The sequence below is a fragment of the Danio rerio genome, chromosome 2 (assembly GCF_052040795.2).
Source record: "Danio rerio strain M-AB ecotype USA chromosome 2, GRCz13ab, whole genome shotgun sequence".
In the NCBI taxonomy this organism is placed as follows: Eukaryota; Metazoa; Chordata; class Actinopteri; order Cypriniformes; family Danionidae; genus Danio; species Danio rerio.
Window position 1 is genome coordinate 28,580,671 of NC_141022.1, and position 27,685 is coordinate 28,608,355.

The following is a 27,685-nucleotide window of genomic DNA, read 5'->3' on the forward strand; positions in this document are numbered from 1 at the left end:
TTTTCAATGGGGGTGTATGAATATATCATATTTCAACTCATATTTAACTCAATATTGTAATTCACCCGTGCTGTTGTTCTGTTGGTTGTTCATTCTAAAACGTGACGCTAGCGGCATCTAGTGGCTGTTTCCCAAATAGCAACAGAGTGTCGTCTCTTAGTGGTTCTCATCAAATGTTGTCCTTTTACAAAGGCCAAGGACAGTAACTTCAAAATAGGGGTCAAAGGTCAAAAGTTTGTGCTCAAGGGTTTTTGTGCTGATAAATGTTATTACTAAAATATTTTCCAATGCCCAATCTATTACTAATTTGTCTGGGCAAAAAAAAAAAAAAAATCTTTGAAGTCATTTTTCTCAATGAGTTAAGAGGGAGTTACGCCCTATTCACACGGGGCTTCAGCGTCAACGCTTGACTGAAGGCGTGTCTGAAGTTGGAGCTGAAACGATCGTCATAGAAGCGTCAGCCAATGAAATTCAGTCAGCAATAGGCCACTGTCTGAGCTGGTGTATTTGCATACAGCGATCTGATTGGCTGACGCTTCCGTCGGCGCTTGAAAAGTTGAGCTGGTCCCAACTTCTGCAGCGAGGAACGCTCCTGAAGCGGCGCCACGCCCTATTCACACGGGGCGTCAGCGTCAACGCTTCCCATTCACTTTGAATGGGTGACGTCAGGCGTTGCCGAACTGCATTGTGGATCCGTCGGCGCCGCTTCAGAAGCGTTCCTCGCTGCAGAAGTTGGGACCAGCTCAACTTTTCAAGCGCCGACGGAAGCGTCAGCCAATCAGATCGCTGTATGCAAATACACCAGCTCAGACAGTGGCCTATTGCTGACTGAATTTCATTGGCTGACGCTTCTATGACGATCGTTTCAGCTCCAACTTCAGACACGCCCTCTGTCAAGCGTTGACGCTGAAGCCTCGTGTGAATAGGGCGTTAGGCCACTGTCTGAGCTGGTGTATTTGCATACAGCGATCTGATTGGCTGACGCTTCCGTCGGCGCTTGAAAAGTTGAGCTGGTCCCAACTTCTGCAGCGAGGAACGCTTCTGAAGCGGCGCCGACAGATCCACAATGCAGTTCGGCAACGCCTGACGTCACCCATTCAAAGTGAATGGGAAGCGTTGACGCTGACGCCTCGTGTGAATAGGGCGTTAAGGTCTTTTGCCTTTGTAATATCTGTTTTTTTGAAGACAGCTATAATAATCTAACCTTAGTATACTTATTAACATTAACTAAAAATAAACAACACTTGTAAATCATTTAATAATCATACTTCAACATTTAATAATGTGTTATTAAAATCCATAATGTGCTTGTCACCATTAATACACTATATTAACAGTATTACTATTATATAATAACCTTAATGTTAACAAGCCAACAATGAATAACTTTTCTTTCATTTGAAAATGAATAAAAGCCACCTGTAACAATGATTTTGTGTCATCTTGATAATATGTGATGTGTTCTTTGTATTATTCAAAAATATTTATATACGCATTCGAGGATGATTGATATCTGCGCAAGTGCGCATGCGCAGCAGCGTCATTTTAACGGTAATCTCCCAGCCCCAGCAAAGAGTAAAGGGAGGAACCGGTACACTCAACAGATATTTATTTATTTCTCATTTATGACAGTGTAATGTAAAGTGTCACTACTTAACAGTTTTGTATATTTGTTAGTAATTTTAAATGTTCTGTAGGTTAAAATGCACACAGGTCCTTGAAGCAGTCTGAGGTAACTTTAACGTTAACTTAATAAGATGATTTTGTATTTACAGTTTAACGTGTCGCCTAACACGACAAACAGCAAAATAATCACTTTTAAATGCTTTACTTAAACTGCAGTAGCGATTTTGATGTCTGAAAACGTGGTGAATTTCGCTTTGTTCTCTCGCGGTTTCGTTAAAGTTAATTTAATAGCATTGTTAACCTAAGTTACTTACGCGACACAGATTATGATCATAGTTACGTTATATTAAATATAATGCTTTTAACTTGACAAAGTCTGCCAAAATTACATTCACTGTGTGCAGCGGTCGCTACCTCCAAGCTCAGCTATTGCCCGTTTCTTCATGCTAACATTAAATTTTATTATCTCGTTTATTGTTTTCACCTTCATACTCAGGTTTCATTCACAAACACATCACAATCATTAACATTAACGTTAGTTCTAATAAATCGTAAATTAACCAATTATTTTAAAGCTTGCTCTATTAATTTGTGTAAATATGTCAATGATTCAGTAAATCACTCATGCTTTTCATTTTGTGCGGAGAACTGGTACTCAGTTGCTTTCTAACTTGTTTAGAGCTGAAATTTTGATATCAACAGTGGTGCTTTTCTTAGTATTTATGTAATTTAAAAAAAAAATACACTTTAGATACAATCCCATATCTTCCAAACCAAGTAAAACAGGATCAAGAGATTGACCATCACGAAGAGCGTGTTTTCAAGAGCAAGTCCCATTATTTTAGTGTAACTTAGGCAAAGCTACATTTATTTAAACTTTTAAAAAATACAATATGTATATCTTTCAGTTTCAGGCCTCTGATGTGAAGAAATGCTGGGACTGTCTTTGTCTTTGTTGAATGATTTGTGGAGCAGTATCCAGCCATACGGGCAGCGCTTTGACCCACACATCAAAAGTTGAGAGGAGAAGAGACAGGTAATCTACAGAGTTGAACTTGATTACTGATAGCTGAGTGAATACTTTTTGGACAGTGTTTTTAAGTCCCGACCCTGAGATGCACAGCTGTGTACATTCTGTATGTCTCATTTTACAAACATGCTAAGTTTAGTTCATAGAGCTAATAAGTCTCTGTGTTTAGTAATAGAGAAGTACAACTGTAGTGCTTTGTGTCCCTATTATACTCATCACTGAATTACATCACTAAAGTTAAGTAAAAGCCAATTTTATAGTACACTCACCGGCCAATTTATTAGGTACATTTTACTATTACTGGGTTGGACCCCCTTTTGCCTTCGGGACTGCCTTAATTGTTTGTAGTACACAGTAGATTCAACAAGGTACTGGAAATATTCCTCAGAGATTTTGGTCCATATTGACATGATAGCATCACGCAATTGATGCAGAATTGTCGGCTGCACATTCATGATGCGAATCTCCTGTTCCACCACATCCCAAAGGTGCTCTGTTGGATTGAGCTCTGGTGATTGTGAATGCCATTTGAGTACAGTAAGCTCATTGTTATGTTCAAGAAACCAGTCTGAGATGATTCTCGCTTTATGACATGGCCGTTATCCTGCTGGAAGTAGTCATAAGAAGATGGGTACACTGTGGTTATAAAGGGATGGACATGGTCTCGCACAGTTTATGTCAGCATGATGAACTAAAAACATGACAAAACTAATGAATGCTATTACTTATTGTACATTATACTATTCTATTAACTTCAGATCAAACAGGCAATATCATCATGAAGCTTGAGGAGTTCATCAGCCTGCTGGTCATTCTGGACATCTACCCATCACACAACAATGTGTTTGTCTAGTGACAGGCAGTACACCACATGTAAGTTTTACACACATACAAAAAAAGATGCAATGATTTTTAACATATCAGTAAAGAAGTGAATATGATGATTAGGATATATTTTTTGTGTCGGTATTAAAAACAGCTGTGCGGATTTATATTCTAGTGTATAGTAACATTTAGAAGTTTGGTGTACCTGTTGATTTGTGACAGTGTCATCAATATATAGAGGCAGACAGCTCACTAAAATATATCTTTTAAAAAAGTTACTAATGAGATTTGAGTTTTTTTTTCACTCAGCAGAGCTAAATTTAATCTTAAGAGTTAATAATGAACTAGGTGTACAACATTTTCTTTACACTTAACCTTTTAAGAACAATGTCTATAAAGGGTAATGTTCTGTGCATTGAGATTTGAGATGTGGTAACAGTGGCAAGAGAGGCAAACAGCTTACAGTGTAGCTTAGCATTGTCATCTACTTAGCTAGTTTTGTCTGAAATGGTCTGCACACATAATGTCATCTTTTAAAACAAGACTTTGTTAAATGTTTTCAGTTTTAGTTTAAAAACTGTGACATTTATTAACAATATAAAAATGAATACAAATAACAGCACGTTAATAGCAAGAATGCATGAATTCATTATAAAACAAAAGCAAATAAGGTATATAATTTGGCATATGATCTTAAGGAATTCAATAGATTGTACATACATTTTAATAGCTTCCTATTAGAGGGATTTCTGGAGGATCATGTGACATTGAATTAAACTTATGTCATGATGTTAGATGTACAGCTTTGATTTGCAAAAATATGTAGTGTGTTAAGTTGATATGCATTATTTTTGGTATTTCTGCAGAGTAAATTCCCAGGTACATATTTTTAAAATTACATTCCAGATTCAATCCCATTATTTAATTTATCTCTTTTATTCAAATCTTGCCAATATGTGTAAATATTATTACAATCCCAAAATATGTGGAAATATTTTAGATGTTATAAAGAACCCAATTACATTTTTCAAAGAAAAATTCCATTCATTAATCTGAATTAATTGTGATAATCTCTGTTTTCCAAATAGTTAACCATTCCTCATGTGTTATAATTATATTAGCTCCCTTTCCCATTTCTGTTTTATATACATTGTTGAGTGTTTCTTTGTTAACGTCAGACAGGAATAAATTCTTGAGACTAGTTTTTTATCAATCTTCTTTTTGTAAGCATCTATAAATACCTGCACTACTGTTGTTTTTATGTCTTCTGAATCTCTTATGTTTTTATTGAAGTAGTCTCTAACTTGAAGGTATTGGAAAAAGTCTTGTTTATCTAAGAAACAGTGTGTTCTCTTCACCCAGACAGAATAAATCCTCCATGCATTGATCTGATGTCTCTGAGCTGTAATTATGTTTGTTAGAACAGGCTCACAGCAGCTAATCACAGTTTATCCTGCTAATAAAGAATTAGTATAAATGTACATTTAACTTAAATAGACAATACATTTCAGTTTTGGTGGAGTAGAATCAAAGTAATGGTTGGATCCTTTTTGAAAATGTAAACATAAATGAGAACCACAAGCTTGAAGCGCATCGCATGTTTGCTAATTTGTTTTAAAAAAAATTCATATGTGCTAATTATTTCTTTTACATCCGTACACAAATGACACCATTTAAAGAAAGAATATTCACCCAAACTCTTAAAATCTTGAAACATTTTTAAAGAGACTGAAAAATAATGATAGCCTTATGAGTTTTTGATCACTGTTTAGTGTATTCTTAAACCCAGCTGTCTGGTCATTGTATTCTCCAATGATCATCACTTGACCCTCATCACTTGACCCTGCCATGTGCATGCATCCCTTCTTCACCCACAGACACGAGCATTTGAAAAGTGTCTATACAGTGTACCTGGAAAGTATGCATTGTAATGTATGCATACTAATTTTTTTCACATTTTTTATGTTATATAATTATATAACATAATATAACATAGTTATATAATATTTATATTCCAAAATCGATTAAATTCATTTATTTTCTCAAAATTCTACACACAATACCCCATAATGACAATGTGAAAAAAATTGTTGCAAATTTATAAAAAGTAAAAAACCTGAAAAATCACATGTACAGAAGTATTCACAGCTTTTGCTGTGAAGCTCTAAATCGAGCTAAGTTACATTCTGTTTCCACTGATCATTCTTGAGATGTTTCAGCAGCTTAATTGGGGTGTTCACCTGTGGTAAATTCAGTTCATTGGACATGATTTGAAAAGGCTTACACCTGTCTGTATAAGGTTCCAGGGTTGACAGTGTGGCTGCGTCTGAAACCGCCTATTACTCAGTAGGCACTGCATTTCAATTTAAACATACTTCTTGGCCGTTAGAAAAGTACATCCTATACAGTTTGAATGTGAAAAGTATGAATGGAATTCAGATGTACTATATCCGCCGATTTGTCATGGTCATGTGACCTACCTGCGCCAGTTGCTTCGCTTCAGTCCCATTCATGAATTCTCTCGCGGGGCATTATGGGATAGCGCATTGTGCATGGAAAGCGCACTTCAGAATCCCACCGGAGATAGTAAGTCATCCGGGTATTTCTCGCATGCTGATTTACAAATTCAATTTTCAGGCTGCATGTCAAAGCACAAACCAAGCATGAAGACAAAGGAAATTGTCCACACACCTCCGAGAGAGGATTTTCTTGAGGCACAAGGCTGGGCAAGGTTACAGAAAAGTTTCTGCTGCTCTGAAAGTTCCGATGAGCACAGTGGCCTCCATCATCCGTAAAATTCCTAAAGACAGGTGTGCCAAGCTTGTGGCATCATATTCAAAAAGACTTGAGGCTGTAAATGCTGCCAAAGGTGCGTCAACAAAGTATTGAGCAAAGGCTGTGAATACTTGCACACATGTGATTTTTCAGGGGGTTTTTTTAAATAAATTTGCAACAATTTCAAAAAATCTTGTTTCACATTGTCATTATGATGTATTGTGTGTAGAATTTTGAGGAAAAAAAATGAGTTTAATCCATTTTGCAAAAAGGCTGTGTTTTAAAAACTGTAGAAAAAAGTGAAGCGCTATAAATACTTTCCGGATGCACTGTACATTAGAAGCGCAACATGCATTTATCATAGTTTAATAGGCCTACTGTAAAAGTAAGAGTTTGGAAACAGGTTATCTTCATTTTCTAAAATTCAGATTTATTTCATGTTCAAAACTCCATATTTAACCAGTCATCAAACCTGTTATAATTTGGTCATTAATTGAGCCTCTATATTAGGAACTAATATGTACCTTTTCAGGTACCAAATGGACAAGTGTGTACCTTTTTAAAAGGTACTTCCCCAGTGAGAGCTCTCATACTTTTATTTCTGAGAGCATATAATATAAAACTATAGTGTCTCTTCAAAATATTTAGGTTAAGCCACTCTGTTAAAAAAAAATGTATATATATATATATATATATATATATATATATATAATTTTTGTTGTCTTTATAAACATTTGAAATCGTCAGAGATTTGTGTTAAAGGTCTTTCAGTGGAAGAAGAGAAATATCTTTTAGATTATATTAAAATATCTTAAGATAAACACTTTTCTTGTTTATGCGTAAATAGTGACAGAATTTTACTTTTGGTGGTGAACTGTTGTCTTGGACCGCTTACAATATAAAAGCCCAATAGAAATAAGATGACTTAGACTGTCCTAATTGAAATGGTGTTTCTCAGTGAGCATGTAAAAGCTGATTTTGAAAGTGATTCTTGTCTGAATGTTTGTCCCTCTGGACTAAACAATCAGAGCTGCACCTGTCATTTTAGTTCCATGTGCAGCTGTCAGCAGTATCTGCATCTCTCAGGATGACGGGCCTTCAAATGCTCTAATAATGTACAGCTGTCATTCTCACCCTTCATTGAGTGGTGTTTTCCCTTGAGTGTTTGCTGATTAATACATTGCTTAAACTCATACTCTATATCATCAGTCCAGATGTTAGTGTGATCACTACAAGTTTTTTGTGAAGTTTGTTAAAAATTTGTTATGAATTGTGAAGCTGTCAACATGCAGATAGCCACAAGGTGGCAGAGCTGAGATGCGGGACGAATCATCGGCAACATTCATTAATAGCAGGGGCAGATTTAGTGATTTTGGGGCCCTAAACAATTCCAGCCATGGGGGCCCAAAATATATAAAATGCACCTTTTGTACTTTAATTTTTTTAAAATTATTTTGCTACTTTGTTCTTATATCATTCATTTTCTACATTTTATCTTGATGCAAAATAATAATAACATGAAAAGCATCTTGTGAACTTTTGAAACGATTTGTTTTCTTAAGATGATTTACAACTAAACATACTAAATGAAATATTTCATTTTTAAAACTAAATCTTTACTGATTTGACTGCTGGACTGGTCCTTGATTGAAGGTTAGGGACACTTTGCCCAGATGTAATATTTACGTTAAAATAAAATAAATTTAGACCCTGACCATACAAAATATGATAAAAAACAATGTTATATAAAATTATTATTTATACTTATTTAGGGCTCCTCATATTTCCTTGCTTATTGGTTAAATCCGCCCCTGATTATTAGTTGACTCTTTTAGCAATTCAGATTTTAAAAACTATTTATAAATAAATAAATAAATAAATATATATATATATGATTTTATACATAGTCTGTCTAGAATGACATGAAGAAACAGAACAAACCAAGACAAAATAAATCCAGTACAACTTTGGCAAGATTCTTCAAAAAACCTACTTGCAAAGCTACCTGAAAAACTGGGGGCCAAGTGTTTTGAATGAAAAGTGTGTTTATACCAAATGTTGATTTAATTTAGTTAGAATATATACGTTAATTGATAAATAAAATGTATTTATGCATTATTTTAAAAGCATCCTCATTTTACAGCATTTTTACTCAAGTGCCTAAAACTTTGAACAGTACTATAGCTTTTCATGTAAGTTTTTTAAAGCATCTTTGAGATGTTGCCAAAGTTCTTCCGGATTTAGTTTGTCTCAGTTTGTTTTGTTTAATATACACTCACTTGCCACTTTCATAGGTTCATAGGCACTGTGGTTATAAAGGGATGGACAGCAACAATGGCACAATTGCTCTACTGATACTAATGTGCCCAAAGTGTGCCAAAAAAATCCCCCAAACCATTACACCACCACCACCACCAGCCTGAACAGTTGATACAAGGCAGGATGAACCCATGTTTTTTTTTTTTTTTTACACTTACTGGCCACTTTATTAGGTATATCTGCTTGTTAACGCAAATTTCTTTTTTTGTTTTTTTTTGTTTATTGATTTTAACAAACACACAAACGTAAACAAAAAAGGGCAAAGACAAATGTATCAGTAGACAAGTATAGCAGCAAAAGGCAAAGAGAAAAAAAACAATAATTAAATAAATAAAATAATAATAATAAAGAAATAAATAAACATACAACCAAAATACAAAAAACATAATACACAAAGTCATGCCGTGATTAAGGTCACACATATTGTGAAAATAGAGTCAGAGGATCATTAGAGGCATCCATATCTTTTGAAAGGCATCCCCTTTGTTTTTTAAGTAGTATGTATATAGTTCCAAGAACATTGTTTCATTCAAGAGTTTTATGAACAGTTCAAATTTTAGAGGTTTTTGTTGGTTCCAGTTGAGCAAAGTGCATTTTTTGCTAGATAGGAGATGATGCCAATCTCTTTATAGAAATAGGATCAAGTGTCTTGTTTAGTTCTGTACCAAAGAGGTATAGTGTTGGTGTGAAGTCCAATGGAACATGCAAAGCTTTGGCTGTAAAGTCCTGTACTGCTTTCCAGAAAAATTTAAGCTTTTTGCATTTCCAAAAAACATGCATGATTGATTCTGAATAGGTTTTACATCTGTGACACCTGGATGATACATTAGGGTACATTTTGCTCATACAAAGTGGGGTCAGATACATCCTATGTATAAATTTATAATTTTGTTCAATTATTCTGTGATTGGAAAGGGGAATGAGAGTATTCTGGCATATAGCCTCCCACTGATCTTCATTAAAATTATATCCCAAATCTCATTGCCACACGTTTTTAAGTGATCCCAGTGAAGAGAAATGTTTCTTTGCATTAAAAAGCTTTACAAATGTCTTTTTTAATTTAATCTATTTTGTAAAACAGTTAAATTTGAATTAGGTGTCCAAATAATCCAATTTCTTTCCTTATTATCACAGATTATCCTTTAGAAAAGCAGCCCACATACAGTAACACGCTATACTGTACATGTACTTCTCCACTCAAAGCCGTTTCTGTACAGTGATAAACCTGACAGCTCTGATACTCATCAAAAGACACAAGTAACCTGTGCAGAAGTAATTAAATTCCTGATTGAAGCCTCAGGCCGCCTTCTCCATGCGTAAAACACACCTTATACATCCATTAGAGAGCTTGATTTGGTTACAGTAACAGTATCATGCAGGGCTGCTGCACTTTCCTCGTGGTGACTGATGAGTCTACGTGACAAAGTCGACTGGCAGGTGCTGACTGTAAATCAGATCATATCATATTGTTTGTGGTACTGTACATTATGATTTGCCTGAAGGGAAGGCCAGCTGTACAAGTGTAAACATTCAGCCACTGACTAAAATACCGTGGTACACAACAAAAACAACTTCTGTCTTCAACTGCTTATTACATATTAAAATATGGCAGCTTCTGTTTTTTAAGCAGCAGTGGTTAAAAGCAAAAATAAATAAATAAATAAATGCTATAATAACAAACATTGCATATGTCTTGTGGAGTTTAATGCTGGTCAGCTCCGTGCTCTCTGTCGCCTCTTGGGATGTTGAGGCTTTTTTAATTTTTCTCAGAAGTAAACTCTATGGTAATTCACAATGACTGGGCCTCAAGAGATGGAGAATATAAAAATGTGGTTGTTCTAAAATAAAGACTACTGGTGATTCCCTTTCTTGAGTTTTCACAGATGAAAGGAATTGTTTGAGCAAGAAACCTCCAAGCTTATTGTCTTTGAAATTTGAAAACTTTGAATTTCACTAAATTCTATGAAGTCTTTTTTTTTAAGCTGAAAAGAAAACTGATTGATAGAAATACATTTAGAATTATTAAAAATGTGAAATATATATTTTTAAAAGATTTTTATTTTTATTTTCTTCATCGGATCTGTTTTTGGGATGGTTCTTTGAGGTCTGGGCATGATGTCTGTCTTTTAGCCAGCACATCTCTTTTATTTCTTTTTAATATGCCTGCTTATTTCACGCCATTTTCCAAAAATGAGTTTTAAATGAAAATTTTGGATGAGTGAAGCATTTAGTGGTTCGAGTTACATGAAGAAATTATGACAGTAGGACAGGGATGTCCAGACTCGGTCCTGGAGGGCCGGTGTCCTGCCAAGTTTACTTCCAACCCCAATCAAACACACCTGGGCTAGCTAATCAAGCTCTTACTAGGCATTCTAGACACATACTTGCAGGTGTGTTGAAGCAAGTTGAAGCTAAAATCTGCAAGACACCGGCCCTCCAGGACCTAGTTTGGACACCAAAGCAGTAGGACAAATGAACAATAAAACATTAGAACAAAAAACATTGACATTCTCAATTTTTTATATATATTTTTTTGTATATTGACATGCTAAATTCTTTTAGTAAAATATTTTTTATCTATTCATATAGAGAATGTTTGCTAAAAAATTCTTACTGTCCATCAAAAAAGCTTTTAAACTAATCCTTTCCAAAATGCCACAGAGGATTCATTTTTGACGATTGAATCTCGCTGTGAGCTTTCTAAGAACATTTTTTTTTATATTGAAGAACATTTTAATGATACATAGAATCTTTTTAAACTATAAAGAGTTAAAAAGTTTCAATGGATTTTAAAGGGCCATGAATCCCCCTGTTTCAGCAGGGTGTTTTCACACCTCTAGTTTGAAAAAAAGTCAGGAAAGTGGGTGTGCCTAGCTCTGTTTGGGTGGTAGTGTCGGGGGAGGGAAAAGGGGAAGGATTTGAATAAAAATGGGAGTTTTCATTTGGGCATGCGCTGATTTTCACCGAAGAAAAACACACACGGAGGGGAGAAAGACAGTGACTGTGTTTAATGACAGTGGAATGTTTGATACCGCATGTCAAATAAGAGAAAAAAAACCTCTGCATTTCTTGGTAACTCAGATGCACTCGGTAGGTCAGAAAGCTGTGTGTGTGTGTAGACTATCCTGTCACAAAATGTGCCGAAAATTAAACACAACGGTCGCAATAGTTAGCTTGCAGTGTTCACGTTTACACTTAAAGAGCAGCATTTACAGTGGATCTTTTAGTCCATAATATTGTTGTGATATTAACGTAAACTAAGTAACTTAGAAATCATTTTGACTAAGGTCTGTCTTTAAACACTAAAGGAGTTTTGCTGACAATACGAACAATAACTTTGCCATCGGAATGTACAAAGAAAGGGGATTGATCGCACACACTTACTGTAGAGACAATCTGTAGAGACAGTGACAATCAACACATACTGCAACTGCGTCTTTTTTTAAAGGAGACGAGTAGCAAATCCGGATTTCACAATTTCCAGATGTGAAAAGCTCTCGGGTAAAAAATGTTCCGTACAAACGTATTTCTGCCACGTGTCGCGTTCACTGACATGGACTGGACCAAGTCTGGCTTCCAGACAAGGAGCAAATATGGACCATATCTGGTCCAAGTCTCAGCCAAGTTAATAATCCATTACTGAGCCTAAACTGTGCCAGATGTGTTGGTGTGTCACGGGTACAAAATTGATAAACCCATGAATCGTTGTACTTTTTGGGCGTGCTTTTTCTCTAAGCAACCTCATTGGTAGAAATGTCTTTCTTTATTTGAAAATAATAAAAAAGTGTTTTAAATGTGGGTCAAGATCATCCAAACTTACATGGCCCAGATTTTAATAACTGATATGTGGGCCAAATACTACATTTTACATCTGGCCCAAGTATTGTGGGTTACTTTAAAGACGGAGCCACTTCTGTCAAACCAAAGCCATGTTTGGCCCACATGCTGTATGCCTGTGCCAGATAAATGCCTGCTGTGCCAGATTTATGCCAAATCTGGGTCAGAATTCTTTGCTACTTGGGAAACACCTGAACATTTTTTTTATTTTATTTTATGGGGACTTTAAATTACTTTTCTTTCCCATTCTGATACTCATAGTAGCAGTCTTTAGCAATCTCTGTCATGAAAACTTGCTGATAAGATATTTGCATTAGTACGAGTGGTTGATTTGAAGTAGGTTACCTAATAAAGTGGTTGCTGAGTTTATAAGTGGAGGGAATTCACGTGTTTGCAAGTATCATAATGACTCAACTAGTATCATACATTCAGCATTTTATGTGTGTCATCTTCCCTTAAATCCTCAGTAAAGGATTGGAGGAGATATTCTTGGCAGCGAGGCTCTGCTCTTCATCTGAATTCCTCAGGAGGTGTTGAGTGAAGAGCGACCAGCCATATCAAACTCATGTAGGCCTACTTATTAATACAGAGGCAGTAGGCTGCATGATGGGAACGCATTTGAGCTAGTAGATTGTCCAATCATACATTACACTTCATGCCTGTGCTCATGCCTGTGCTCCCTGCAGTGGAGCGGTACTGTGAGGCGAATATAGAGTAGAATAGTTTCATCCAGGATGTTTTTCTCATGTATGTGACTCACATCAGCAGTGGCAAAGGTTAGGACTCTGAGACTGACTCATGTTATAAATGTCTAGTCCAGGGCTTGTATTTTTTTAAGCAAATTCACATCCCAGCAATGAGGTAAACCGAATAGCTTCGATGTCGTAAAAAGTCGGAAAATTTAATGATGCATTTTAATTAAGTTAAACGTTTTTGCTTGCCTCCAGAGATTTGTTGGCTTTGACTTCTCATCGTGTAATAATGCAGTGCAGTAGTTTAGCTGAGAGCACAAAATTCAGCGAACCATACAGATATGCTATATGTAAAATTTCTGTTTATTAGCACTGTCAGGGGGACAAATGTGTTTTTTGAGAGACAACGAGTCTCAAATATCTATTCAAACAAACTTTAACAGTCTCTGAGGGTTCTTTTGGTGTGTTTGGTTTTTGGTCTGCCTCGAGATGGCTATGTTGATTTAGGTGTGGACAAACTACAGAGCTCTCTGGGGTACTGCTGCATGGGAATCACAGCTGTCAGTTTTGAACCGCTACAGATCATTATTGAAATCTCAAAACCACAGTATTTTCCTGTGGGATCGAATTAAATCTGCAGTCAGAGGCTTGTACTTCAAATACTAGCAGCCTTGCCATCCGTCACAACACTATTAGTTTGCTAATGTGGGTAACAGAAAGAGTAATATATATGAATTAGTTCACTATTTTGTAAATTTGTATTTTTATTTACCAAACTAAAGTGGTTATTATTGACATGTTTAAACACATAGATGTGGCTGATTTTTGTAGGATAATACAAAAAAAACAACAACAACAAATGCTGGGAATGTGGTTTCACCAGTAAATCACCAATAAAATTAAACTATGGCTGTTTTTTAAGTTTAATTTTAAAACTCTAGAATCGCACAAAATCTACATTTTTTACCGCATGTGCAATTTGAAGGGAACAAGATCACGACACCAACCTTCTTTATGGCTGTTTTGTTTACGGGTTACACATCACAACATCCTCCTCTGATTAATACCTCATCTGAAGTAATTCCCAACTTGGTCTTGATGGCAAATCTCCACACAAAATGAAAGTGACGTCTTTGGTTACAAGTTTGTGGGCATTTTAGTTGTTGTTGTCATGTGATATGTGTTTGACAGGACAGACTGTACCTTGCATTCATTTTATACAGATTACAAAACCAGAGAACATTTGTTTTCAAATGCATTAAGTTTGCATAAAAGCATTAAAGCCATTTTAGGTTCTCTAGGATTACCTAAATGATTTACATTTGCTAAATGCCAGAATAATGAGAAATTTTTTTTTTTGAGAATTTTTAAATATATTTCTAGACAGTCAAAAGTTTACATAGATGTCCTTGGTATTTTTATTAGCTTTGCTTTTAAACTGTATAACTTTGGTCAAATGTTTTGGGGATGCTTCCACAAGCTTCTTACAATAGTTTGAAGAAATTTTGACCCATTCCTCCAGATAAAATTGGTCAGGACCAACTGAGTCAGATCTCGCACAAGATTTTTCAACTCTGCCCATAAATTTTCTATAGGATTAATCTCAGGGCTTTGTGATGGCCACTCCAAAACATTCACACTCTTGTTCTTAAAGCACATTTTAACTAATTTGGCAGTATGCTTAGGGTCATGGTCTGTTTGGTCAAGTTTTTAATTTCCTGGCTGATGTTTTGAGAAGTTGCTTCAGTATTTATACATAATATTCTTTCTTCATGATGCCATCTATGCTGTGAAGTGGGCCAGTCCCTCCTGCAGCAAAACAGCCCCACAACATGATGCTGCCGCCCCCATACTTTACAGTTGGGATGGTGTTCCGAGGCTTGTAAGCGTTCCCGTATGTCCTCCAAATGTAACACTGATCATTATGCCTAAACAGTTCAATCTTAGTTCTATCAGACCACAGGACATGTCTAAAAATTATTATTTTTCCCTGTGAAATTTAGCAAATTGTAATTGGCTTTTTTGTTGTTGATTCTGGCTTGTTGATTTTCTCATGTTGTCACACAAGGAAGCAGTGTGTTTGAGGTTTTCCTTAAATACTATTCTACAGTTGTGCCTCTAATTAACTGAAATGTTGTCAAAAAGCCAATCAGAAACTTCCAAAACCTTGGCACCATTATCTGAACTTTTTCAGAGGCAAAATAATATTATTGTACTTGACTCTTAAGAAAAGCTATAACAATTTCTCAAAAAAGATCTCTCTCATTATTCTGCTATTTCGCATAACAGAAACAAATTTGATAATCCTAACTTACTTAAAAGAGAAAAAGTTTAGTCACATTAACATCTGACTTTTTTAATGGTTATATGCCTTTTTATACAGTGTATGTAAACTTCTGGTTTCAACTGTATGTCTGTGAAGCAATTAGTCACTGAGATTCCTGTGCATTTGCCAACCCCAGATAATTTAAAACAACTGTTGTTAAAACAGACCTCTGGTCCAAGCCCCTCCCCTGGAGAATCGTTAGTTTAAAGCGATTAATGATTGGGTTCTGTACTAGAAGGCGGGACTTCATTTGCTATATTGACATTACACTTTCCACAGTTCGAAACTTTATGAGTGACATGTTTTGTGTATTGTGTAGTCTTTGTTTATAATTAGTTTTTTAAACTTCAAGCTTTTTAAGACTACCCAGCAGGCACAGGACGTCAACATTACGTCAAATTGACGTTGTACGCCAATGTCGTGGGATGTTGCATTTTGGGTGGAAATGAAAATTGGAAAATCGTTCACGTCAGAGTCCAACGTCAGGCCGACGTCAATTTCCAACATCAGAAAGACAATGCATTTTGGTTACTTTCCATTGCAAGCTGAAAACAACAAAACATTAACATCTAATGATGTTACCGCTTGACTGTTACCAATATGACGTCTATTAGATGATGGATTTTGGTTGAATGATAAATAAATGTCAGTATTTGATGTCAATTTGATGTTGGCTTAAGATGTTGGCTCAATGTTAGATTTTGGTCACACAACCTAAAATCAATCAAAAATCTATGTTATTTTACATCATTACTGAACATCAAGATAACATTGTCCTTAGACACTGCCGACCTTAATCTAACCTTGATGTTAACATCTTATGATGTTGTGTACCTTCTGGGTACATCAAACTTTCAGGTTAGGTTTTCCCAACCCAACATCAAAGTTCGTCAACAATTTTTAATGCTTTCCGCATATGGTCAGTTGTGCTGTGTGTATGTCACACTTGCCCATCCACAATAGTATACTTTTAGTTAACCCAAGCATTTAGTGTTGCCAAAACCTGCTAGAAAAAAAACTGAATTAAGAATAAACCTATAATAATAAACATATAATATAATTATTATAAACATTAATATAATAATAAGCCACATACCAATATATAGCAAATTCAAGAGTGAGTCCTGTTCTGTACACATGCAGAAAGATTATTAAAAAGATTCCCTACTATATTTAAATGCAATTATCACTCCCGAAACTTTGAATTTTCTATGGGATTAATTATTGTAATCTACTAAATTTGAAGTTAAGACATGAGAAAAAAACATTTGCAAAAAACATTATGAAAAAATGACAGTATTTCTTTATTTTTATTATTTGGTGAGTAGTTGTTTAATAAGAAGGATAAATCTGTCATCTCTAGCTTTATAAAATGAACTGCATACACTAGATTCATTTTACACATTATCATCAGAATTCTGATTACTAACAGAATTGTGCTCTTTAACATTTACCTAAACGAACAGGTGGAACAAATATCCCTAATAATGGCAGGGGGACTGCAGACATCAGCATCCACAGTGCTCCCTGAAGGCAACATTAACTTTTGAGCACATGAGAGTATTGAATTAGCCTCCTCTTGATGCTGCAACACCTAATCCACTTACCGTTATACTCTGTCTCTGGCCAGTCCTTGAAAAACCCTCCTTATTTATTGCATCTTTGTGCAGACATTTTTATATGTTTATATATTTATATCTCAACAAAGAGTGTCATAGGACGTCTCTAAATGCTAAAAGTTTCCATTCCACAGTGCAGGAACATTTCTGGTACAAAATAGATGCATTATAAGCGGAACAGATTGGCATGTCGAGAAATGATGTTAAAGCAACTCTCTCACAATTCAGTTGCTTTTAGACATGACATCAAGTTTTATGTGCGCAAGCGTTTTAGCGGAGAAAAACTATCCGCTTTGATTGACTGTTTAAGGGAAGAGATGAAAGACTGAATGGATGAAGCAGTTGGATTTGCCCCTGGGAGAAAAACAGAGGCCAAGGGTCTCAGAGGCCCCTTTAAAAAATGAGGGAAAGACTAATAGCAGTCATTATTATTAGCAGTCAAAAGTATATTTAAACTGAAAGGAAACTATTTGTAAAACGTCCATGTGTGAACAGTTAAGCAACCTTACAAGAGTTCATAACTTTTTTTATTTAGTGTCTTGTTTGTATGAATTCATATTATCTCATATGTACAGTTTTCAGTTTTCTAATGCTCTCCACACTCTCAGAAAAAAAGGTGCACGGTGGTACAAATAATGTTCCTTGAGGAACAGTTGTGTACCTTTGTAAAAGTTGTACCTTATATCGTACCGAAAAGACCTCTAACGATACTGTTCTGTGCCTTTTATGGTACAACTAAAATAAAGGTACACAATTGTTCTCATATAAAAGGTACAAAAGTGTTGGACAACTCCTTTTTTATTATAATACCTATGAAAATAAATATTACGGGAAAGGCAAAGTGATTTTATGATGAATTTCCATATTGAAACATGAATCATCATTTACAAGCATATGTTTAAAAAACAATATGTTTAATAAACATAAAACTATAGGTATTGTAAACTGATAATTTAAGGCATTTTAAATAAATGTTTGGTATGGATTTTTGACACTGTTAAGGTACAGAGTGTCACTGTGGTGGTACCTGTATAAATTAGATTTGTACCTTTGATGAAGGTACAATATTGTATCTGCAGGTTTTAAAAACCGAAGGTACATTTTGGTTTTCCATGGTACAAACGATGTCCTTAAAGGTACAAACTGCAATGGTACATATTTGTTTCTTTGTCTTTAGGTACAGTTCTGTCCCATAAAAAGGTACTGCCCCAGTGACAAGGGTTTGTACCTTCTTTGGTACAACATTGTACCATTTTTCTGAGCGTGCAGAGATAGCTATGTTCAAGGGTGAGTCTTCCTTTTAATAATTGCAAATTTGAACACAAATAACATTGTATGATTTTATTCAAATGAGCCTTCTTTTCACCATCCGTAAAATATAAATATTCATTTATGCTATTGTAAAAAAGCACATAACAAATATGTTAACGTGTAATTCATTTGATAATGTCTGCATTATGCAATAAAAGTGCACCATAATGGACATCAACATAATGTCCAGTTTATTTTTCCCTGCTGCTTAATGAGTCTGGCTTAATGAAATATTATTCAGTTATTTACTAGGAGTTTACTTTTAACATTTACAGAGAGCCATTTGCTTTTCTTATTCATTTGTACCTTGCCTTGTTGATCTGGGTAAATATAGTGCAGTCAAAACGAAATGTCTCTCTACAAGTCCTTATGTATTTATATTTGTGTTATTGGATAATCATTTAATGTGTTTTATGCAAATTTGAAAGCTTTTGACAAAAAATGCGTTGAAAGAGTAAGCAGAACATGTTGGAGAGAAAAAGGTGACCAAAGAAATGATGGGAAAGTCTGTCTCTTCCCCCAAGGGTCTCTCTCTGCCTTTCTCTCTTTCTCTCACCCCCTCTTTTTTCTCTCATGGTCATGGACGTTTCCGGCCCCTGCGGCGCAGCCCCCGCTGCAGGTCCCTGGTGTGGTTGTAGGACTACGATAGAGGGGTATAAGAGAGACGCTGAGGAAATCCATTGGGCACACTGTTATGATCAAGAGTCAGGACGGCTCTTATAAAAGTCATATCCTGAATTTTGGAACTGGCAGAGAGGCTTGAAGGTGACTTACACTAAAGGTAAAATATCAGTTTTGTTATTTCATTATATTTTTAATCACACCTTCAATTTGTAGAATGAATTTGACACATAAACTCAGGAACAAAGCAGTGAAAGTGTCTAACTAAATATTTTTACTGTAAAGTTTGTAAGTGTGTGTTCTCTGTTGTCTCTCCAGCTACAATACATTCATTGATTTGAAAGTGCATTCACATTAAGATTCTCAGTCGAGGTAAGTACAGTGAAAGGATTTCAGCAGGTGTATATGAAAACAATAACTAATAGGTATATCCTAGTTAATGGATTGCATTGAAAAATATGGTGAAACTTTACAATAATGTTGATTGATGTATTTACTAACATGAACTAATAATGAACAATACAAGTACAGCAGCATGTATTAATCATAATTCATTCAGCAATTAGTGTACTAATGCATTATTAAAATCTAATGTTGTCTAAAATCTAATGCTTAATAACATTAGTTAATGCACTTTGAGTTGATTTTGTGTTGAAGTTTTTAACAATGAAAAACTTTCTTTTCGTTGCATTAACAACAACAAATAAAAACTGTAACAATCGTATTGTTCATGGTTTGTTCATGCCAGTAAATTCATTATCTAACATTATCTTATGCAAGCTTATTGTAAAGTGTTACAGGAATTACACATTTTTTAAATTTGCGTATTGAAGATTTTTCAGAATGTTCAGGTCAGATATGGAAATGAGGTATTAGAGGCCAATTTTTTTTTAGAGCCGGGATTTTGGGCATCTCTTTTTAAATATAATTCAGAAAATGCTGCAAACAGCCAGAATAAAACATTAATTCATAATATTTTTAAGAATAAAATGCTTTGTATAATTAAACAAATTACATAAGAACATATCGCCCCATTAAAACAATAGTTAAAATATAGATATGAATAAAACTGTGCTGTATGTACTGCTAAAGTAGAGATTTCTGGCTTAGTATAAAGCAGAAAAAGTATTTTGAGAAGAAATTCCTTTAAAAACATTTGTAATGTAATTTAATTCTGCTGTCAGAAATGTATTCTGCTGTCAGAAGTGTGATAGAGCACATTAAAAAGTTTTCTTTTCATTCGACTAAAAATCACTTTGTGTGAAATTTAAGTCAAAAAATAAAACATCTCCCTGCATGATATTTTGTGTATAAACCGTCCTTCGCTGATTTTGTCATCCGTCATTATAGGGAGTGCAACATTTTATTAGACCACCGAAATAAAAATAAATGCAAACCAAAACAAAAATCTCTTATCAGTTTGACAAATTAGGCTATTCTGATCAGCCATCACTTCCTGAACCACAGCGGATGTCTGATAAGCATATTAAAATAGATTGAATGATATTCAAAAGACATGAACCTTGAAATGCTGTGCCGTCTGTTATTGGTTCTTGACTCCCTTGGCAGCAAGCCTGCATTTGCTTACATAATAGCTTGTCTTATGGAGCAAACAGTTTGAGCAGAGCAATTTTAATAGCTTATTTGAATAAATCCAGAAGCGAATCAGGTTTTTTGGGCAAATAAGTTACATTTTAAAAGAATTTGCCTTGGTGGCTTATTTCTGAAAAATTAATACACAAAACCAGAGCATCTAATGTATTAGATTTCTTCATGATGCATTATTTATAGCATGTGCTTTTGAAAACTGAATGCTAAAATTTTGAGTATGAAAAATATTTTTAGTCATTAGTAAATTCTTGCTGAACATTATATTAACCAAAAGATATGCTTGCACTTATGGTGAGAATCCAGCGTTTACAGGAGAAGACCAGCTAGAAACTAATGTTTGACCTTTTCCAGAGGTCAGTAGTTCAGCCAAGAGCAGCCTTGCATGCGTTTTCATTATGGTACAGTTGTGGGAACAGCTTGAGAGACTGAACAGCTCTCACAGTACTCTGGAGATGTGGAGGTCATACTTAAAGAGGAAAAAACACCTTAAATATCTTCAGAGACTCAAACTGAGCTAAATATGCAAAATGTGTTGTTGTATATTTACAGTATATCGTCAACATTTAAAGTGGATCAAAACCTTTCATTAAAGATGCCATAAAACTATTGAACAACACCCATTCATGTCTTAGGAGAATTTTGAAATACCTTTTTGATCCATTTCAAATGTTTACCACTGTTTATTACAAGGACATAGGGAAGAGACTAAATGAGGTGAATAAATGCAAAAAGGTTTAGTTAAAAAAATACCCTTTTCAATAAGTTGCCTACATGCCTAATAGTACGCTGTTAAATACTGTTTATTAACTGATAAAGAGAAAATGTAATAAAGACTTCCATTTATTTTAGCCATAGTGCAAATTAAACATGTCTTTTAGTATTAATAAGAGATGGAGTAGAGGCTCTGACAAATTGTTTCAACTGAAATTAAACATGCTACTCTGAGAGATAAGGAGAACTGGCAGGGATCATATACTTTTACATTTAGCTGTTTATTCTGCATTTAGTTTTTAGGGCACATTGTTCACAGATTATATCAGTCTGCTTTAACGTCTGCATATGTGTTTGGGGGGTGGTGCGACTCGAGAAGAGAACATTATTTAATCCTTTTTGCATGTCTAGGTTAATATTGACAGCATTTTTTAAATTAAGTTAATCAAATTATTATTGGGGAAATTTCAATAGTTGGTGGATATTGGGGGGCATGTGTCCCCTCCGTCAATGCTAAATCTACTCCCTTGGTTTATTACTTATCGCTGTTGACAACACTGAGCCTCTTTGTATTTCCCAATAAGATTATCAAAGCTCTGGGTTTTTATTGTTGTCTTGAAATTCTAGAAATTCTAAACAATAGTTTGCAAAAAAGTATATATTTCTCTGCATGACACATACGTGAAGACGGGCAGGTTATAGGTATAGTAAAACTAAATCTATACTTGCTGAAAAGTGGTAAAAACTAGTTTGATAATGTTGATAATTAAGAGGCTTCAAAATGTATGTATCAAATATAAAAGAATATGAATAAATAAAAAATATATTCTAAAATATATTTTATATATTCTAAAAATAGAATATATAAAAGAATGATATTATTTAAAGACTACTTTTACAGAACACAAATAATACAAAATAATTGCAGCATTCTAGCTTTAGAGTTTGCCAATTGTCATTCAGAAAACAAGTGTGATTACTTGTTGTTTTATATATTTTAAATAGTAAAGCTCAGAATAAGCGTGTTGTTTCTTATTTTACATAAAAATATCTGTTACACTGAATGACGATGAAACATTATTTCATCAATATTCTGATATCTCATTTTCAGAAATAATAGATTTTGATTGCTTGTAAATAAAATCACTTTTTTAAATTAAATTTAATGAAGACACCAAAACAAGACTACTTGTCTATGACCCATACACATTTTTAACATTTGAAGTTTAATAAATTAATTTATCAATTGCAAATATACACAAATTGTTACTGATGAATGGTTTAATTATAAACAAACAATAGATTAGTAAAAGTTGTGTATTATACATTAATAGTTCAAGATTCCTAATGTTAATATTCTGAAACTTACATTAAAGTTCTGAATGGAGCTGCTGATGAAGTACAATCAATTCAACTGTAACCCAAGACAGTCAAACTCTTAAATGACATGAACAGGGAGACCTCTGGTGTGTGTTGTAAGTATTGCACCTACAAATTGCAAACATACATAAAGCCTTTTCTCATATTAACTATCAGTGTCCACTCTACTTTTACAGGACTCCTTTAATAATGATGCCTCTCTTTCATCTGTAAAAACAACAGTGTGTTGACAAATCTCCAAAATGGACAACGTCACTTCCGACTCCAACACAGGACTTGCCCTCGCCTGTAACATGACAGGACACCACAGTTTCATCTTCACCTTCATCCCAGTTGTCTACAGCTTCAACTTCATCATCGGACTCATAGGCAACAGTCTGGTAGTCGCCGTCATCTACTTCTGCTTAAAACTGAAGACAGTAGCCAACATATTTGTCTTCAATCTAGCCGTTTCAGACCTTACATTCCTCCTCACCCTTCCCATCTGGGCCATTTCCACTGCAACAGGCTACCATTGGCTTTTCGGAGACCTCCTATGTAAAACAATAGCTGGTATGGCTCTCCTAAATCTATATACTAGTATTTTTCTTCTCACTGCTCTCAGCGTTGACAGATATTTGGCTATCGTTCATCCTGTCCAGTCTAGACGCTGCCGTACAGTGATCTACGCCCGGGTAACATGCGTTCTAGTTTGGGTGGTATCATTTGGCCTAAGCTTGCCCACAGCCATCATCCGTGGGACCCATTTCATCCAGGACAGCAATGTCACCGTATGCGCCATTCACCACAAAGAAGACATTCGTAATGTCCTTGCAGCTCTCAGTCTGATGAAGAGCGTTTTTGGCTTTCTTCTGCCTATCACCGTCATCCTCACGTGCTACTGCCTAATTGGTCGGGCTCTGCCTAAAGCAAGGGACATTCAGAGAAATGCCAGGTCAAACGGGGATGAGGTCTTGAACATGTTGGCTGCTGCCGCCCTGTCCTTTTTCCTTTGCTGGGCTCCACATCAGATATTCAACTTCATGGAGATGCTTCTCCTGCTGAAAGTCATCACTAGCTGTGACGTTGTGGACATCATTGACACTGGGATGCCATTCACCATTTGCATTGCCTTTTTCAACAGCTGCATGAATCCAATATTGTACAGTTTTGTTGGAAAGAACTTCCGGAGGAACTTGTTGAAGCTCTTAAGGTGCTCCTCGACGTCCGTGGCCTCTCATCCAGCCCTCAGCACTAAAATGAGCTCACTTTCATATCGAACTTCAGAGTTATCGCACCTCTCTGTCATTAAAACCCCTTCGCTTCCTCGGGCCACATGAGAGGAAGAGCGGAAAAACAGGAAGGGAGTGAATCATCTTTCTTAATTCACCGTGATTCAATTCAGAAAGTGACTCTTGTTTATTGGCTGGTGACTTGGTATTGGAATGGGAACAACATATAGTGATTCATCTGTCATTTTTGGGTAACGACCACATTTAGGAGGGGGCGCAAAGGATAGTTTTAGTATTGGGTTATGAGTATGGTCTTAATAGATGTTTTTCTGTGTTTATTTAGAAGTGAAAAGTAATTTGAAATATTCAAGAAGCCACGATTAGATCATTCATTTATTAATTTATTCATTTTTCTTTGGCTTAGTCCCTTATTTATCAGAGAACGCCACAGTAGAAGGAACCACCAACTATTCCAGCATATGTTTTACGCAGCGACTGCCCTTCCAGCCACAATCCATTACTGGAAAACACCCATATTCTCTCGCATTCACACACATACACTATGGCCGATTTAGTTCATTCAATTCACCTATAGCGCATGTCTTTGGATTCTGTGTTGGAACCCCATTCAAACACAGGGAAACTCCCGAGGTAAACATGCAAACTACACACAGAAATGACAACTGACCCAGGCGAGGCTCAAATCAGCGACCTTCTTGCTGTAAGGCGAGTACACACTGTGCCACACTGCAAATAACAGAGTAAATGTACAACTACAATTACAGAGATGATAAAACAGCAGTTAAGAAAGCATGTGAGCATGCTAGCTTTTTGGAGATGCAAATCAAACTTATCCCCAAAACTGGAATATTGCATAAAACATTGCCAATTGAGCACTGTTTCCATTTAACCAATCCAAAGGAACAAAATAGTAACTTCCTGATGAACTAATGCCAAATATCAACAGGAAATATTTGCTGCGGTAGGAGAAGCCACAACCTTTTTTCCTATATAAGAAATTTCTTGAACCTCAGAAGATGAAGTGGCTTTTGGAGACACAAGACTGCTCATATGAGCACAGCCACTCAAGACTCTCAGGTTCTGGAGGAAGTAATACAGAACCACTTTGTAGATGGGATTCGAGGCAATTTAGAACGAACAAAACAAAACAAATTCAGATGTCATGTAATGTGGTTGGTCTGTTGGTTTGTCCATGATCCGTTAAAGCAAAATCACGTGACTTTTGATGCGCATGCTAGAATTAATTCGGGAAATGTATTTCCATCTTAATTGTGCACTTTTTCTAATAAAAGGTCGATCCTACTCAGTTCTGCGATTAATTTTCAAGACTAATGTGCATCTTCACATTTCCATTAATCATTTTTTACAAATATTTGTGATAATCTAAAATGCACGAGCGGGGTCTGGATGCAGAGTTGGTGCAGTTGCAATCTGAGCTGCATTTTTATTGTGCACACCCAATCCCACCCGTAACCCTACTCCTCAAAGTGACTTCATTAGCTCCATTGTTTACATTGTGTCTGACATGGCAAGTTCAACACTTGCAGTTTCAGCTTGCAAATTCAAGACTGCATCCACATACTATTGAAGAGCACGTAAAAAAAATAGGTGGTTTCAAACATAGCTAATGTGGGTGTCTGCTTGAGGTCTGCAATTTGGCAGTTCTGTCAGGTCACATTGTGTGTATTTTTATAGCATTTAACTTTTAGCAGTGCTTTAACAAGCGACATTATTAAGCATGTATTAAAAAATAGTGTCAGTGCTGCTTTTGATTGAAAATACATTTTTCTATTAAGCAGCTTTTCATTGGTTTAGCGCCATGGTTTAGTGTGATTTTAACCACAATCAAACATTAAAGTTGCTATTTTTGCTGAGGACGAGTGTCGTTGAAATATACCTTGAAAAATGAGCTGTAAGTGATTGCAAGTTCTGAGGTGAATGTAACCAGCAAGCATGCATACATACAAAATAAATTTCAGTGACATTGCATATTCAGCAGATTGAGAGCAGCGCACATGCACTCATTATATTGCTTAAAGAGTTAGTTCAGCCAAAAATAAAAATTGTTATTAATTACTCACTCCCATGTCACTCCCAAACCATAAAATCTTCATCTTCCATCCTTTAAATGTTTATCGTTGAAATACAAAATATTTTAGATGAAATCATAAAACTCTCTCATCCTCCATAAACAACAAGACTTATTTTTGATTATTGCCATGAATGTACTGTATATGTAAATGTGATCCAAAACCACGTGTGTGTATATGTATATATCCATTGTGTATTCCTTGTCTCTGAATTAATGATAAATGTACAGCAGTCTTTTCTAACCCAAACTGGTTTCAAGCATTCTGTCTCACAGCTCCATTGATTAGTCCAGGGGTTTTCAAACTTATTTATGACACTCAAATATGATCCTTTCAAGAGTTCACACTTAGCTGATGATTGATTTTAAGCAAGTTTGTCATGCTGTCCCAGGAGAGAGCCCTGAGCCCAAATGGTCCTTGAGCCCTGGGCTCCCTCCCATTTGCAGGGCGAGAGGGGAGCCTTGAGCTCAGGTAGATCTCGACAACTCCCCCCTTGATAAGAGCTGATGAATAAAATAAATAGTATGAGAGAGATATGCTGCAGGATAAGATTTTGACTGTAGTGCTTAATTTAGATTGATCAATTCACTTTAGTGCATGTTTTTGGAATGTGGGAGGAAACCAGATAACACCCACACGAGCATGGGAAGAACATGCAAACTACACACAGAAACGACCGCCAGCCTGTTAAAAGACTAGAACCGGTGACGTTCTTGCTGTGAGGCAGCAGTGCTAACCACTGGGCCACCATGCCACCCTGTAAAGTGAAAGGTGCAGAAGTAGGGGGTGGAAGGAGGGCGATTCTTCAAATTGAAAATGACTTTAGTGAGAAACCGTGGCTCTTTATAGTGGGTTAGGACTGACCTGATTGGTGGATCATACGTAGCTAATGCAGAACCAGCCGTGTTCAATCATAATCACGTGATCCTCTTTAAATTAGTTTATAAATAAACTTCACTTTGTGAATTGCGAGGAACATTCTTCCTACAATATAAAAGTCAGTTCTTTGTTTTTATGTTGTGTTTATGAAATGATGTAATATTATGATGATGTGATTTATTTATATCAATAAAAAAATATTCACTACAAGATCTGGAAACATTAATAATTTTAATGTTTAAAATTTCTTTTTTCAATTTATTTGATCAAAAATACAATGAAAAACTGATATAGTGAAATATTATTTTAAAATGCGAATAATTTTTTGTTTCCTGGGTAAATACATTTTAAACTACTTCTTGCATTATCATTACTGTATGAGCCTTCGTGATTCTTATTAACATCAGTCTTTTCAACAATTCTACTGCCTCTTTTTTGTCATATAGTATCATTAAAATGTTTCAAATATATTTAAAAGAGTTTAATATTATAAATATTTTCCACATTCTTTACTGTTATAATTCATGATGAACTCATTAAACTGGTCAAATGACACACTTGATTTGCTTAAAATAAAAGCTGTTTTGTTATATTTTGTAACTTTGCATTTGTTAAAGTATAATCAAATGTATTCCTCAAAAATAAGAAGCAGATTAAAATGTTTATAGACTGATGATTATTTAAAAAAGATACTTCATAAGAAACATAAATATATATATATATATATATTTATATATATATTTCTTTTACCATTGTCATTTCATATTCCAAAAAGGCTGTAATTATTTTGAACTGTAAAAC

General features: G+C 35.3%; 1 protein-coding gene across 12 annotated transcripts; it reads left to right on the forward strand.

Moving 5' to 3' along the window:
- The first annotated feature begins 1,511 nt into the window (after positions 1-1,511).
- agtr1a (angiotensin II receptor, type 1a) lies at positions 1,512-27,094 on the forward strand. Of its 12 annotated transcripts, none has more exons than XM_087240882.1 (9): positions 1,524-1,591; positions 1,678-1,732; positions 2,535-2,662; positions 3,415-3,529; positions 18,227-18,336; positions 18,968-19,141; positions 19,300-19,353; positions 22,680-22,778; positions 22,860-27,094. In XM_087240882.1, exon 9 carries the CDS (start codon positions 22,926-22,928, stop codon positions 24,000-24,002), a length of 1,077 nt encoding a protein of 358 aa, XP_087097008.1. In that variant the 5' UTR covers positions 1,524-1,591; positions 1,678-1,732; positions 2,535-2,662; positions 3,415-3,529; positions 18,227-18,336; positions 18,968-19,141; positions 19,300-19,353; positions 22,680-22,778; positions 22,860-22,925; the 3' UTR covers positions 24,003-27,094. The 12 variants fall into 12 exon arrangements, with proteins under 12 accessions (XP_087097000.1, XP_087097005.1, XP_087096999.1 ...); XM_087240878.1 differs by having other exon boundaries at positions 1,537-1,591; positions 18,885-19,141; XM_087240876.1 differs by having other exon boundaries at positions 1,537-1,591; positions 1,698-1,732; positions 18,885-19,141.
- The last annotated feature ends 591 nt before the right edge of the window (positions 27,095-27,685 follow it).